This window comes from Staurois parvus, unplaced genomic scaffold (assembly GCF_062004578.1).
Source record: "Staurois parvus isolate SC_StPar_1 unplaced genomic scaffold, SC_StPar_1.0 ptg001820l, whole genome shotgun sequence".
Classification (NCBI taxonomy): Eukaryota; Metazoa; Chordata; class Amphibia; order Anura; family Ranidae; genus Staurois; species Staurois parvus.
Genome location: NW_028319616.1, coordinates 1 through 16,033, shown reverse-complemented (window position 1 = coordinate 16,033; position 16,033 = coordinate 1). Strand labels below are relative to the sequence as shown.

General features: G+C 47.3%; 1 protein-coding gene across 1 annotated transcript; it reads right to left on the bottom strand.

Moving 5' to 3' along the window:
- Positions 1 to 3,036: 3,036 nt before the first annotated feature.
- On the bottom strand, positions 3,037 to 13,349 carry LOC149434146 (transcription factor E2F8-like; the record flags this gene model as incomplete). The annotated part of the gene is made up of 5 exons (XM_089664053.1): positions 3,037 to 4,724; positions 6,129 to 6,439; positions 7,267 to 7,384; positions 10,448 to 10,808; positions 13,274 to 13,349. Coding segments are annotated over 5 exons (1,034 nt in total), but the record flags the coding sequence as incomplete, so codon positions are not given.
- Positions 13,350 to 16,033: the final 2,684 nt, after the last annotated feature.

Genomic DNA, 16,033 nt, shown 5'->3' with positions numbered 1-16,033 from the left:
CTCTCCTTTAGGCGCACCCTGAAAACCCATCTCTTCAGGGAAGCCTACCCCACCCCCTGCTAACTTGCCGACCTCCTCCACTCTTCCTACCACTCCATCCCCCACAGCTATCTCCTCCTGTGCCACCATCCCCTCCCTCCTAGATTGTAAGCTCCAAGCAGCAGGGCCCTCGATCCCCTCGTGTATCACATTGTATTGGTATTGTTCTGTCACATGTTCTGTCCCCCTTTGTAATGTACAGCGCTGAGCGAACTATTGGCACTTTATAAATACTGTATAATAATAATAATAATAATGATATGGCCAATGCCATCCAGATTTTTGGGGCTAACCATTCAGGGTCTCGAGGTCCAAAATGGAATGAATTGCCCCCCTTTGGGTCAGTAAACAGGTTGTCAACCCCCTGCAACCTTAACCTAGCAGGATCCAGGGCTATGGTGGACCCATTGGTGTAGAAGTCCTGAGAATGCCTGATGAAGGATCAGCAAGTCACTGATGGGATACATGAATGGAGCTCAATGCCATAAATAGCATCTATTCCAAAGTGGAGAATTTCTGAAAAAAAAAAAAAAAAACCAAAAACCATGCTTTCCAAAACAATTTACCCAAGCTACTGATTGGTCAACACATCAGGATTTCATAATTCTTAAGGGGGTGGGGGAAGCAATGTGACCAATGCCCTACCAATCCAAAGTAACCACTGTACCCCACTGAACAGGAAAGGAATAAAAACAGAAAAGATGAAAATAGACAAAATTTTATTTTGGACAAAAATATTTCCAATTAATTCCAATTTTTATATAAATAACGATTTTTCTTGCCATAATTTCATTTTAGTTTGATACAGGCTGTACACAAAAAAAAAAAAAAAAAAAAAAAAAAAAAAAAGAAATTCTTTACACAAACAAGAATTAAACCCACCCCCAGCATGGCACCCATATTTATCACAGTATGTTCAATGTGCAAATTCCTAATACACCGTGCAGATAGGATTGGACATTACAATTCGTGTGCGCAATAACAATGTGTATTTCTTATGAAAACAAAAAGGGACGCCTTAGATAAATACATAGATTTGTTCTACTAATGCTTTAGAAAAGGTTCTGGATATATGAGGAAAAACAAAAAAAACAAAAAACAAAAAAACAAAAAACAAAAAAAAAAAACTATAGTGCATTTCGATATCAACTAAAATAATAAATGAAACCTTTACTAAAATGAAGGTTTGGCGAGTTTTTCACATTTTTTGCAAGCCAGCTGGATCATCAACATTTTGATGATGGTCATTAATACCTGCAGATTCTCCCTCTAGTGGATGCCTGTAGATCAGGCAGCACAGTCAGCATCACTGCCGAGATAAGATCAGTTAGCAGCACGGTGTGTTATTAATTAGTCTGTGCCGAACAACTTGCGCTAAGAGCGACAGTAAAGCAACGCTCATCATCTGGCACTATTTAGTGGGAAGCAAATATGGTCATCCTTTTATATTTACAAACTATAAACAGAGATGAGGCTTATGAACCATTAAAAAAAACACATTGATTGGATAATTTACATTAAGTATATCCTTTAAAAAAAAAAAAAAATTAAAAAAAAAAAAAAAGCAAAAACAAAAAAAAAACCTACGGGTTCCCTTTAAGAACACTGAATTAAAATAATACTAATAATCTTGGGTTTGGGGGTATATAAAATTAGAGGATACTTCCTACCCATATTAAAAGTAGCCTTAAATATTTAAATGGCAGCTGGAGGTGGTGGAAATGACCATCAGTCCCAGCAAGCCCATGCACACTTGTATCTTCCAAGCTATGGCTATGTAGTGGGGAAACTGGCTGTGCGCTATATTTTTGGGGGGCCAAAAAAAAAAAAAAAAAATTAATAAAATCAAGGCCAATCTTTAGAGGTCATCATTTTGCATTCTTTTTGGCTGGAGTTATCTTCTGCCGAAAGAAAATCTGCTGATCTGATTTATATTATATATTTATTTTGGGGTACTTTGTTTTTTAATCTTTTGATTTTCAAGTACCACGTCAACGTGGAGGAGGTCCTAGGTCGAGGAGCTTTAGAACCGCTCCAAGATTTGTCAGGGATTTCTTCCATTTATAGTCTCAGCTGATCAGAATATATATACTGATTTTCATATCCACAGATTTTTGTTACTTTTCTAAATTTTTGATTTCCAAGTCCCACATCAACATGGTGGTGGAGGCCCTAGGTCCAGGACCATCAGATCCACTCCAAGATTGTCCAGGGTTATCTTTTATTTATAGTCTCAGCTGATATAAATATATTAGAATGCAGATACTTTACTGATCTTAACATCGACATGCTTTTTGGTTACTTTTGTAAAGTATCTGCATTCTAATATATTTATATCAGCTGAGACTATAAATAAAAGATAACCCTGGACAATCTTGGAGTGGTTCTGATGGTCCTGGACCTAGGGCCTCCACCACCATGTTGACGTGGGACTTGGAGATCAAAAGATTACAAAAAAGTAACCAAAACGCATGTCGATGTTAAGATCAGTAATCTTTTGATCTCCAAGTCCCATGTCAACATGGTGGTGGAGGCCCTAGGTCCAGGACCATTGGAAGTTAACCCTGACCAATCAAGGAACAATTCTAAAGTTCCTGGACCTTGGGCTTCCACCACCATGTTGATGTGGGACTTGGAGATCCGAAGATTAGAAAAGTAACCAAAAAGCATGGGGATGATAAAAATCAGTATATATACAGTAAATGTTATATTCAGATCAGCTGAAATAAATAGAATTTACTGTATATATACTGATTTTATCATCACCATGCTTTTTGGTTACTTTTCTAATCTTCGGATCTCTAAATCCCACATCAACATGGTGGTGGAGGCCCTAGGTCCAGGACTGTTAGAATTGTTCCCTGATTGGTCAGGGTTAGCTTCCATTTACAGTCTCAGTATATCTACAGTAAATGTTATATTCAGATCAGCTGAGGCTGTAAATGGAAGCTAACCCTGACCAACCATGGAACAATTCTATTTACAGTCTCAGCTGATCTGAATATAACATTTACTGTATATATACTGATTTTATCATCAGCATGCTTTTTGGCTACTTTTCTAATCTTCGGATCTCCAAATCCCACATCAGCATGGTGGTGGAGGCCCTAGGTCCAGGACCGTTAGAAGCTAAACCTGACCATTCATGGAACAATTCTATTTACAGTCTCAGCTGATCTGAATATAACATTTACTGTATATATACGGTATTTATCATCACCATGCTTTTTGGCTACTTTTCTAATCTTCGGATCTCCAAGCCTCACATCAACATGGTATTCAAGGACTTGGAATCAGGGCTTTTGAAGCAGCAAATCTTTACACCCAGATAACTTCTCTTTTTCATCTAAACCATCTTCCAGCCAAGCCTTTGGCAGGAGCTCTTTTATAAAAATATAATAAAAATGTGATCTCTTTCCAAAACTGGCGAATGGAAATAAGGAGAGGGACATGTATAAAATGCATTACTCTATTGCCAAGTCATGCTTTTCCAGCAACCACGGTCATAAAATGCATATCAGCCGCAGAAGTTTAGAAGGGCTCTTCAAACTTTTCACCATAAGCATCAGAAGAAGACTTTTTACATTTCTGACTCCGCCTCTCTCAAATTTTTACCCCAGTGGAACCCTTTATTTATTTCCAAGTTTCAAAGAACCCCTGCTATAACCAATTTAATTTGGGGGAGTGAATGGGAGAATCAGTTGGGAGAACGTCCCTCAACCCCTTACAGACATCTCTCAAGATCTCCAGTGTCTTGCTGCTGGAAAGTTGCAAAGTGGTGTAGACTCTGGAATCACGGAGGTGCCACCAAATGTGAGTCCAATCGCCATCAGCTCAAGGAACCTCCTACCAACCTCTAGAGCAGGAGTAGGCACTATGGCTCTCCAAATGTTGTAGGACTAAAAATCCCATTGAGCCTCCGCATGCTTGTGGCCGTCAAAGCCTTGCTAGGCCTCATGGAATATGCTGTTCAGCAACAGCTGCTTGTGGCCGTCAAAGCCTTGCTAGGCCTCATGGAATTTGCTGTTCAGCAACAGCTGGAGGGCTGAAGTTTGCCTAGCCCTACTCTAGAGGAACCCTGGTTGAACCAAAATGGGTAAGTCAAAGCTGCATCCATGCCCACCCAGTCATTTCCCCTTTTAAATCATAGGCAGGCATTAAAAAGTTAAAGGAGTGAAGAAAAGAACTATAAAAAAAAATTAAAAGTGGCACAAAAATGAAGTAAAATAGTGTATGTGAATGGAAATGGTGCGGGTTTTGCTGCCAATTGTGATTCTACTTCAAGTCAAGAAATAAGTCGAAGTTCCCTAGACTGGGCTAAGAGGACCTGTAAGGCTGTAATGGAACCAAGAGCCAGCTTAGCTAAACGGCCAATGGCAGAGGCCCCCAAAAATTGTCCGGATTTTTTTTTCCCTCAAGATATTCCTGAGCATTTCACATGACTTTTGGATCTGAGCATCCTTCAGATTTAGGCCATGAGCCCTAAAACAGTAAAAAAACAAGGGACAGGTCTTAGGTTAATCATCTCCACCCACATCAAGTTTTCTTTGCGATACATAAACAGGTCCCTGAGATCCTCCGTTGGGAGTAGAGGACGCGATCGGTGAAGAGGTCACACCCCCTGGTGTGCGGAAAAAGTTGTCCTTCAGTGGTTGAGATCCGTTAGGAGTGAGGGGAACCCCCGCCTGTGGAAAGACAAGAAAATACATTTAAAGATGGCGTTTGATCTGCTGCTTTTTTTTTTTTTTGCCTTCCCTGGTTCCTTTCTCTCCACTCAAAGATGCTATTTATAATGATTAAATTAAAATTTTCTGTTTCCTTATTTTAGGCCCAGGGACATCATCACTGGGTCTCTGTGCTTCTCTATGCACCCCGCGCATTCACTGCATCCGCTCTGCCCGGACCCCGCGCATTCACTGCATCCGCTCTGCCCGGACCCCGCGCATTCACTGCATCCGCTCTGCCCGCATTCACTGTATCCGCTCTCACTGCATCCGCTCTGCCCGGACCCCGCGCATTCACTGCATCCGCTCTGCCCGGACCCCGCGCATTCACTGCATCCGCTCTGCCCGGACCCCGCGCATTCACTGCATCCGCTCTGCCCGCATTCACTGTATCCGCTCTCACTACATCGGGTCTCCCCGGACCCCGCATTCACTGTATCCGCTCTCCCCGGAGCCGGCATTCACTACATCCGCTCTCCCCGGAGCCGGCATTCACTACATCCGCTCTCCCCGGAGCCGGCATTCACTACATCCGCTCTCCCCGGAGCCGGCATTCACTACATCCGCTCTCCCCGGAGCCGGCATTCACTACATCCGCTCTCCCCGGAGCCGGCATTCACTACATCCGCTCTCCCCGGAGCCGGCATTCACTACATCCGCTCTCCCCGGAGCCGGCATTCACTACATCCGCTCTCCCCGGAGCCGGCATTCACTACATCCGCTCTCCCCGGAGCCGGCATTCACTACATTCGCTCACCCCGGAGCCGGCATTCACTACATTCGCTCACCCCTGACCCGGCATTCACTATATCCACTGTCCCATAGTACACAGAATATGGAAATGCAATTATTTTCTGCTAAATCCCTTTTCTCATTAGCAGTATATAGCAGTCTTGTGACTTCAATCAGTGTCCAGCCGAGCCCTGATTAAAGCTTGTAGGAGGAGTTTTCATTTTGCTCTAGGAGGAAGCAGAACCCCTGACCTTTGTCTGGACAGAGCTGATTGGCCCTGTTCTGATCACATGCACTCTCCCAAGAAAACAAAAAACAAAACTCTAGCAGTGCACACCAAAACTGAGCATGTGCAGAGTGACTACACACAATATGTCTTATTAAGAGGGCGACACTGGAAGAAGTGGAGGATCAGAGAAGACAGGATCAAACAGCCTATTTACACAATGCAGAGGATTAACCCCTTGAGTCCCACAGTGAGTATAACAAGCATGCTTTACTGCATCTACAGACTGATTGTACCGTTGGGGGTTTAGTGACACTTTAATTCTAGCGAGTCTGCATCACATATTTAATTTTTTTTCTCCAGAGTTCTAAGGTTAGTACTTTGCACTATAGGTTTACAGGACATACCTGCGGTACAGCGAAGAGAGTGAAGGGCTGTCCATGGTACGGGACGGGGGAAAGGTGTTTAAAGTTTAACATTTGGGCCGCCTGCAGCTCCTCCGGGTGTTTCCTGTTTCGTGGCGAGATGGTGACGGGCTGCGAACTACCACAAGGAGGCGATATCAGGTCCTTGTTGTGTAGGGTGAAGTTCAGCACTCCTGGACTGGGACACGGGCAAGAAGAAGAGGATGAAGCAGTCACGGGGGGCGCAGCCTGGCCCAGAACAGGCAGAGGAGCCACCGAGCCGGGTGACAACATGAACTTCAGCGGGATGAGTCCTAGAAAGGTAAAAACATAGAAATGAAAATGGTACAATCTATATTAAAATGTCTCTACCAGACGCCCCTCGCACTGGCGGGTCAGCGGCAAGGGCGCCCCTCGCACTGGGGGGGGGGGGGGGGGGGCCAGCGGGAAGGACGCCCCTCGCACTGGCGGGGGCCAGCGGGAAGGAGGATTTCTAATTAATTGGAAGTCTAATGAAAGGCTAATTTTCGGAATTGTTGGAATTCAAATCGGTTGAAAATTCATGCAAAGCCATACAAAGCAGCGTGCAGGAGCTGACGGGAGAGATCTGTGTTGTTTACATGCAGTTCTCTCCCTTTGTCGGTAATGCTTGTCGATCACCGGGTGCCGGTGATTGACAGCCAAGGCCGCAAACAGCAGCACGGGTAGGGCGCGCGCCCTACCTGGAAATGCAAAATCACATATTTTATGTGATTTTGCACACCTGTGCTGCCCTGTAGCAGTATCACTGCTATAGAGCGGATGGGAAGCGTTTAACCAATTTTGTTGTTAAAAACCTGACTTTTTCCAACTGATTAAACAAAAACAAAAAAACAAAAAACGGTTTATCGGATCCAAATACACATCAGTCTGGATGAGGATCTGACCAGGAGGTGACTACCACTAAAGTCTATGGGCACAAGTCAGATAGAAGAAGTCGCCTTGAAGTAGTACAGGAACCTTTTCTAAAAGAATTTCACGTCATGAAACTTGTGGTCTCACAATTCGGATCCCAAGTCGCGGCAGCGTGAACCGAGCCCTAAAGTGCAAAATACCCGAAGATCAACTTACAGTTACCAGTGGCAGCTTATGGATTTCCTACCTGCGACAGGAGAAGTGAATATCTTCTGATCTGTACAGGAAGCGGTGTGATCATTCCCAGACTCATTGCCAATCGGTGCCAATTGCAAGGGGATCAGATACCCGGAAGGAATCAATCTCTGTAGAAACAAAAAAAAAAAAAAGTTATCACAGGTTAAGTATGAATCCTCAGCAGAAATCCTTTCATGCACCTGCCCCAAATATATAACGAATGGACATGTGTAGTCGTGCACTGAAATGAAAATGCATGTGGCCAAAAACCGAACCGAAATGTATGTGGGGTGGGGAGGCTCCAATTTCTTTTGTATTTTTTTTTTCTACTTTCATATATATTTACATTTTTTTTTTAACTTATGATTTTATTGCTATCACATAGGAGACCAATAGTCCCCTATGTGATAGCATATGAGTGACAGGTCCTCTTTGTAGGGGGGAGGGGGTTGGGAACAGTGTGTGCAAGGAGGGGGCAGGAGAGGAGCAGTGTATACAGTGAGGTAGCAGTGTATACAAAGAGGCTCCCTCATTGGCTGTCACTATAGGTCGGTGCCGGTTTAAAATGCAATTTCCGGCTTTCTTTTTCCTTCACTACAGAATTAGCTGTCACTTTGCCTGGAGCTAAAGGAAACTTTGTTTCTTTTATCTTGGAAAAGAAACTAAAAAAGGAAACTTTGGTTTTTTTTATGCCATCAGCTAATACTGGAATCTCCTACTCTTCCAACCAGTCCATCCCCCACAGTTACTACCTTTTGTACCACTAGCCCCTCCCTCCTAGATTGTAAGCTCCCAGGATCAGGGCCCTCCTTTCCCTCTTGTATTGAACTGTATTGTTGCTGTATTGTCTCCCGTTATATTGTAAAGCGCTGAGCAAACTGTTGGCGCTATATAAATCCTCTATAATCTCAGAAAAGAAACAGTTTCTTTTAGCTGGGGGGAAAGTGACAGCCAATTCTGCCGTTGCCCCCACCCTCTCACATCTGCAGTACACGTTCTCCTGTATCGGCTACATTTTTCCTATCGGTAAAAGGCCAATGGGGCTATTTTCGGCCAATATGTTTCGGTGGCTGAAGTTCCGGCGCATCCCTAGACATGTGTATATTCAAATCAATCGTTTTGCATGTACAAGCAATGGTCAATTGCGATGGAGTTTGCCCGTATCCAGACATGGACCTTGAGGCAGCATGCAGGTGGTGAAAATAGGTGAGGGTATGAGGATGGGTAGAGTGTCTCTGTCATTCATTGCAATAAAGTTCAGCAAGCGAGACTGAAGTCCTGTTGCAGGGAACTGGACTGTAACAAGGATGTAGGAGGCCTGAAGAGCTAGGCCCAAAATGTTCTGCGTCCAAGGACATGGAGGAAGGAAGGGTGGGGGAGGGGGGATTGAAAGGAGAGGAGGCGTGAGTGACCAGGGACATTTCTGCTTTTGACCAAAAATAATAAATGCACATTTTTTTGCAGGTAAAAATAATATGCATGTGTTACTTTTGGTTGCAGCAGCCTGTAAAGCATTCCACCAGCGATCAGCAGATGCCATGCGGGTCTCCGGCAGAGCTGTCAGTATATCTTCTTGCCCCTACGGGATGTACAGGAAAGCAGTTCTGACGGGACGAATCAATGAACTACCAAAAAGGCACTCCACAGCGCTGTGGTAGTTCATTGAGAACTACAAGCCGACAGCCGCTTAGGCTGTCAGGACTTGTAGTTCATTCATTCACAGGACTCTGTGACTGAATATCTCGGCCGTGTGGACGGAGCCCCGTTGTTTTTAAAAAGGTGTACGGGGTACTTCTCGCTGTACTTCTGTCACAAGGATGGGGGGCAGCGGCTGCTGCATTGGGAACCATTGACTGTTTCACAGATTTATTCATTTACACATTGGGTTTGATGCTCAGGGGGGTGTTTATTTAGGTTTTTTTTTTTTGCGTCACTAGGGGGCAGCGTAGCCTATTCTTGGGGAATTTTATTGGTGTGGGAACACATTTAGGATCTCGCAGCAGCTTATCATTGATCTGTGGCAGTGCATGAGTATTAGGCCCATGTACACAGAACACTTATGAACGATGGAAAACGTAGGTTAAAAAACATCTGTTTAGCCGGGTTTGCATACCGCGTTTAAGCACATTTGCGTTTAGAAGCATTTTTAAAGATGAGCACAGGAGAACCTCCCAAATGCCCAGAATGCACTGAAAAGTGGTAAATTATTAACCATTTCAGAGAAATACAGAGAGTAGAAGCAGAGACAGCAGTATGTGTTGAGATTAGCTTAGGTATGAGTTGCTCATTAACATATCTTTTGTTTCCAAGGGTGGGAGAGGTCTGAGGTGTGAATGGTCAGGAACATATCTTTTGTTTCCAAGGGTGGGAGAGGTCTGAGGTGTGAATGGTCAGGAACATATCTTTTGTTTCCAAGGGTGGGAGAGTTTTGAGGTGTGAATGGTCATGAACATATCTTTTGTTCCCAAGGGTGGGAGAGGTCTGAGGTGTGAATGGTCATGAACATATCTTTTGTTTCCAAGGGTGGGAGAGGTCTGAGCTGTGAATTGGTCATGAACATATCTTTTGTTTCCAAGGGTGGGAGAGGTCTGAGGTGTGAATGGTCATTAACATATATTTTGTTTCCAACAGTGGGAGAGATTTGAGGTGTGAATGGCCATGAACATCTCTTTTGTTTCCAAGGGTGGGAGAGGTCTGAGGTGTGAATGGTCATGAACATATCTTTTGTTTCCAAGGGTGGGAGAGGTCTGAGCTGTGAATTGGTCATGAACATATCTTTTGTTTCCAAGGGTGGGAGAGGTCTGAGGTGTGAATGGTCATGAACATCTCTTTTGTTTCCAAGGGTGGGAGAGGTCTGAGGTGTGAATTGGTCATTACAATGTGTGACAAGCTTGGTAGGAACATCCTGTGTTCAGTGTTTTGTCTATTTGAGTACCTTGAAAACGCTTTGCATGCATTTTTCATGATGAAAAAACGCTCTGGACAGCATTGGGAACTGGAAGAGTTAAAAAAAAACGTGCAAGCACTTATAAACACAATTTGCTGCGTTTAAAAGCATTTTGCATTTGAAACTCTGATAAAATCGACTGCTGAACGCAAGTTTTCGGCGGTCAAAAAAAACGACTGTAAAAGGAAGATGTGTACACGGACACATAGGAACACATACAAAATTAGACTGGCAAGTGACAAACCTCAGCCAGATCCTCCTGTCCTGAAACTTTCATCCTTTTGGAGGCGCCATTGTCATGCTCTGGGGGTTTCCTGCAACACTTGTCATGCGGAGAATCGCTCTCAGCTGGCCCACCGGGGACAAGTGTCTTCTCATCTTCCAATGAATTCTTCTCACCTTGGGCAGCCAGGACAGCGTGTCCCTGAATCCCGGGAGGGTGCTGCAGATAGACCGCGTAGGAGGTGGGGGAGCTGACGTGAGGCTGGACGAGAGGCAGAGCCTGGTAAATGAGAGGACTGACCGGCTGCAACGGTGCGTTCTGAGGCTTTACAACGGTCTTGGCGTTCCCTCTCGACATCTTCATTTTCATCTTCTTTACATCCCTGGAAGGAAAAACACCAAGATATCGAAAAATGAATATTGAGGGCCATTCCTACTCTCCCCTCCGCCCCACCCTTCTATCACTTACCCTGCAGAATCCAGACCCATCCCCCCCTTTCCTGGCTTTGATGAACTTTGAAAGGCCAGTGAAAATCTTGCAAACGCTCTCTCTAGCTGCTAAGGGCTCATTCATACTGAGGGGTAGTAAAACCCTACGGCTGAGCCGCACTTTTACTGACCCCCCCCCCACACACACACACACAAATCGCTACCCAAGAGATGAACACAGGACTGCGGCAGAAATTATACCCCCTGCTGCTTTTGGCAAGTGAATGGGGCCACCCTGCAGCTGTGGGCAATGCACATGATTGCAGAATGCTAGTGTAGGGTTCAAGCAGGGGGTGAGGAGGCGATACAAGGCCTCCTCACTACCTGTCAAATGCTCTCTAAAGAGCCAAAGCAAGAGCCAGTGAGCCCCAACAGGAAGGGATGACCTTGTTCCCTACTGTCATAAAGACACACATGGATAAAAAACACCCCAGGAAGATTGGGGGGGGGGGGGGGCGGCGCACAGTGGTATTTAAAGTGTTCCTAAACCCACAATCAGTACAATCAGTCTGTAGAGGCAGTAAAGCGTGCTGGTTATACTCACTGTGGAACCTAAGGGGTTAATCCTCTGCATTGTGTAAAAAAAGCGGTTTGATCCTGTCTCCTCTGATCCTCCCCTTCTACTGTCTCCAATCCATCTGCTGATAGTACAGAGCACTAGGAGGCACTCTGCACATGCTCAGTTTAGTGTGTAAGGCTAGAGTGTTTTTCTTGTCTTTGGGAGGGTGCATGTGATCAGCACAGGGCCAATCTGCGCTGTCCAGACAGAGGGCCGGGGGTCATGCAGCCTCACAGGACAATCAGGGGAGAATGAAAACTTATCCTACAAGCTCAAAAAAAAGTGCTCAGCTGGACACTGATAGAAGTCGCAAGACTGCTATATACTGCTGATGAAAAAAGGGATTTAGCAGTTTATATTTACTAAACTAATTACATTTCCATGTTGTGTGTACTGTGGGAAACATAATGAATGCGGGGTGGGGGGGAGAGCGGATCCAGTGAATGCGGGGTCCGGGGGGGGGGAGAGCGGATCCAGTGAATGCGGGGTCCGGGGGGGGGAGAGCGGATCCAGTGAATGCGGGGTCCGGGGGGGGGAGAGCGGATCCAGTGAATGCGGGGTCCGGGGGGGGAGAGCGGATCCAGTGAATGCGGGGTCCGGGGGGGGAGAGCGGATCCAGTGAATGCGGGGTCCGGGGGGGGAGAGCGGATCCAGTGAATGCGGGGTCCGGGGGGGGAGAGCGGATCCAGTGAATGCGGGGTCCGGGGGGGGAGAGCGGATCCAGTGAATGCGGGGTCCGGGGGGGGAGAGCGGATCCAGTGAATGCGGGGTCCGGGGGGGGAGAGCGGATCCAGTGAATGCGGGGTCCGGGGGGGGAGAGCGGATCCAGTGAATGCGGGGTCCGGGGGAGAGCGGATCCAGTGAATGCGGGGTCCGGGGGAGAGCGGATCCAGTGAATGCGGGGTCCGGGGGAGAGCGGATCCAGTGAATGCGGGGTCCGGGGGAGAGCGGATCCAGTGAATGCGGGGTCCGGGGGAGAGCGGATCCAGTGAATGCGGGGTCCGGGGGAGAGCGGATATAGTGAATGCGGGGTCCGGGGAGACCGGATATAGTACATGCGGGGTCCGGGGAGACCGGATATAGTAAATGCCGGGTCCGGGGAGAGCAGATATAGTGAATGCAGGGTCCGGGGAGACCGGATATAGTGAATGCAGGGTCTGGGGAGAGCGGATATAGTGAATGCAGGGTCTGGGGAGAGCGGATATAGTGAATGCAGGGTCCGGGGAGAGCGGATATAGTGAATGCAGGGTCCGGGGAGAGCGGATATAGTGAATGCAGGGTCCGGGGAGAGCGGATATAGTGAATGCAGGGTCCGGGGAGAGCGGATATAGTGAATGCAGGGTCCGGGGAGAGCGGATATAGTGAATGCAGGGTCTGGGGTTGAGTAACACTAACCGAAATCTCATTGCCTATGAAAAGTGATATGCCGAGCGAATGCCTTCTGAGACAGACAAAGCAGCTGTCCCGGGGATTACATCCCAGTCTGCGGTAAGAGGACGGGATCAGTCTGTACCAGAAATGTCACGGCTGCATCCATGTTTAAATCCCTTTCAACTCCCCTGTCCAAAAGCGGCTATTCAATCTTATTAAATAAGTCAAGTTTCGGAGTGAACGCAGCAGTAACCACAGGAAGTACAACATTCATTTAACACAACAGTAAAATTGACACGACCTTTCGGGCGTTTGGTAGCCTAGCACAAATCACAATAAACAAACAAACTTGCATTTAATAACAAAAAAAAAACAAAAAAAAAACAAAAAAGAAAAAGAGAAAAACAAAAAACAAAAACACAAACTTACTTTGTCTGATCGAGCTGCTCCTTACAGATTGCTGCAAGTTGAGCCATCTTGCTGGGGACAGAGAGGTCACTGGAATCTGTTAGACAAAAAAAAAAAAAAAAAGTATTGTAGTGATAGTTGAAAATACATATTCAGGGATGATGAATTGGAACAGTGTAAGGCTACATCCTCACGGGCGATTTGACGGGGTGCAATTTGCAGCGGCAAGAATCTTCTGATTCCTGCTGCTGAGCTGGCTGCCCATTCACTATAAATGACAAGTTGGCAGCGTCCGCACAGCCAGAGATTACCTGCGATGATCGCTGCTGGATGCGATCTGTGTAAAGATTCCCGGTACTGCAAATCACCCCGAGGAGCTCACTGGATTTCTGGAAGGACCGTTATTTGCACCTGTCCAAAAAAATCTGGTTTGGTTTCAACACTTGCCGACCCGCCGCAACTGGTACGTTGCTGCCTGTTTCCGGGTCAGGGAGGCACGCGCCCGCCCACTCCCATGTGATTTGACACAGCGAGAGTCTGTCAGCAGATCCCTGACAATGATTCATGGCCGGGACCTGCTGATCAGCTGCGTCAAATCACAGCCTAGAGCTCCGTGTTGGTAAACAACACAGAGCTCTATGCAAAGAGACAGATCACTGGATTTCTCTTTATTAAAAAAAAAAAAAAAAGGAAGAAGAGCACACAGTAAACACATTAACCCCTTCACGCCAGCGCCTCCCGGCCCTTTAAGAGTTTCAGAAATCGGGATGGGCGGGCGTTTAGGGATCATGTGACGGCGGTCACATGATCGGGAAAGATCCCAATTGAAAGAGAAGACCGGGACTTTTCTGTGAGTACCGGACGTGTGCTGGGAGCGTGCGCTCTCAGCACTTATGTTTTTTTTTTTTATCACTGAACGCAAATGTGCGGCCGCTTGGCGTCTAGGCATCTAATCCTACATCCACAGATGACATCTTAAGTGTGGGCAACTGACTGACACCTTGCGGCTTCACAGATGGGTGCTCACTATGTATGAATGAGGAGCAAATGGCCCCATAGTCTTCTGGGACACGCGACAGGGGAGGGGGGGGGGGGGGGGGACAACGTCTGCTTCCAATAGTCTAGGCCAGCGGTTCTCAACCTGGGGGTCGCGACCCCTTTGGGGGTCGAACGACCATTTCACAGGGGTCGCCTAAGACCATCGGAAAACACATATTTCCGATGGTCTTAGGAACCGAGACACCGCTCCTGTCTCAGGCGATCTGTGGGCGGGATGATATGCTGCCCCTGTAACCTGGCCACACCTCCGGGATCACTCAACAGCTCCGCCTCCTCGCCGCTGATTGGCCACCGGAACTGTAGCTCAGGAGAGGCACACAGGCGGCCAATCACCGGCGAGGAGGTGGAGCTTAGAGAGGAGGAGCCGAGCGGCAGCGCGCGGAGATCAAAGAAGATCGAGGGAGCTGCAGGAGCGAGTGAAGAGAGAGGCCAGAGAAGGAAGACAGCTGACGGGTAAGTGCAAATTTTGCTGCTGCAGCCAGGTATGCAGGCTGTAGATGGGAGAGGGAGAGAGCCCAGGCTGGAGCAGGGGTCAGCAAGGTAAGTATCATTGGTGTCAGTGGGAGGGATAGTGCCCCATCATTTGTGTCACTAATACCAACGATGGGGCACTATTCCTCCCCCCACTGACACCAACGATGGGACACTATTTCCCCCCCCCCCCTACTGACACCAATGATGGGTCACTATTCCCCCCCCTGACCCCAATGATGGGGCACTATTCCCCCCCCTGACCCCAATGATGGGGCACTATTCCCCCCCCTGACCCCAATGATGGGGCACTATTCCCCCCTCCACCACACTGACACCAATGATGGGGCACTATTCCCCCCTCCACCACACTGACACCAATGATGGGGCACTATTCCTCCCACTGACACCAACGATGGGGCACTATTCCTCCCACTGACACCAACGATGGGGCACTATTCCTCCCACTGACACCAACGATGAGGCACTATTCCTCCCACTGACACCAACGATGAGGCACTATTCCTCCCGCTGACACCAACGATGAGGCACTATTCCTCCCAATGACACCCACGATGGGGCACTATTCCTCCCACTGACACCCACAATGGGGCACTATTCCTCCCACTGACACCCACAATGGGGCACTATTCCTCCCACTGACACCCACAATGGGGCACTATTCCTCCCACTGACACCCACAATGGGGCACTATTCCTCCCACTGACACCCACAATGGGGCACTATTCCTCCCACTGACACCCACAATGGGGCACTATTCCTCCCACTGACACCCACAATGGGGCACTATTCCTCCCACTGACACCAATAATGGGGCACTATTCCTCCCACTGATACCAATGATGGGACACTATTCCTCCCACTGATACCAATGATGGGACACTATTCCTCCCACTGACACCAATGATGGGGCACTATTCCTCCCACTGACACCAATGATGGGACACTATTCCTCCCACTGACACCAATGATGGGACACTATTCCTCCCACTGACACCAATGATGGGGCACTATTCCTCCCACTGACACCAATGATGGGGCACTATTCCTCCCACTGATACCAACGATGGGACACTATTCCTCCCACTGACACCAACGATGGGACACTATTCCTCCCACTGATACCAACGACGGGACACTATTCCTCCCACTGATACAAACTATGGGACACTATTCCTCCCACTGACACCAACGATGGGACACTATTCATCCCACTGACATCAGTGATGG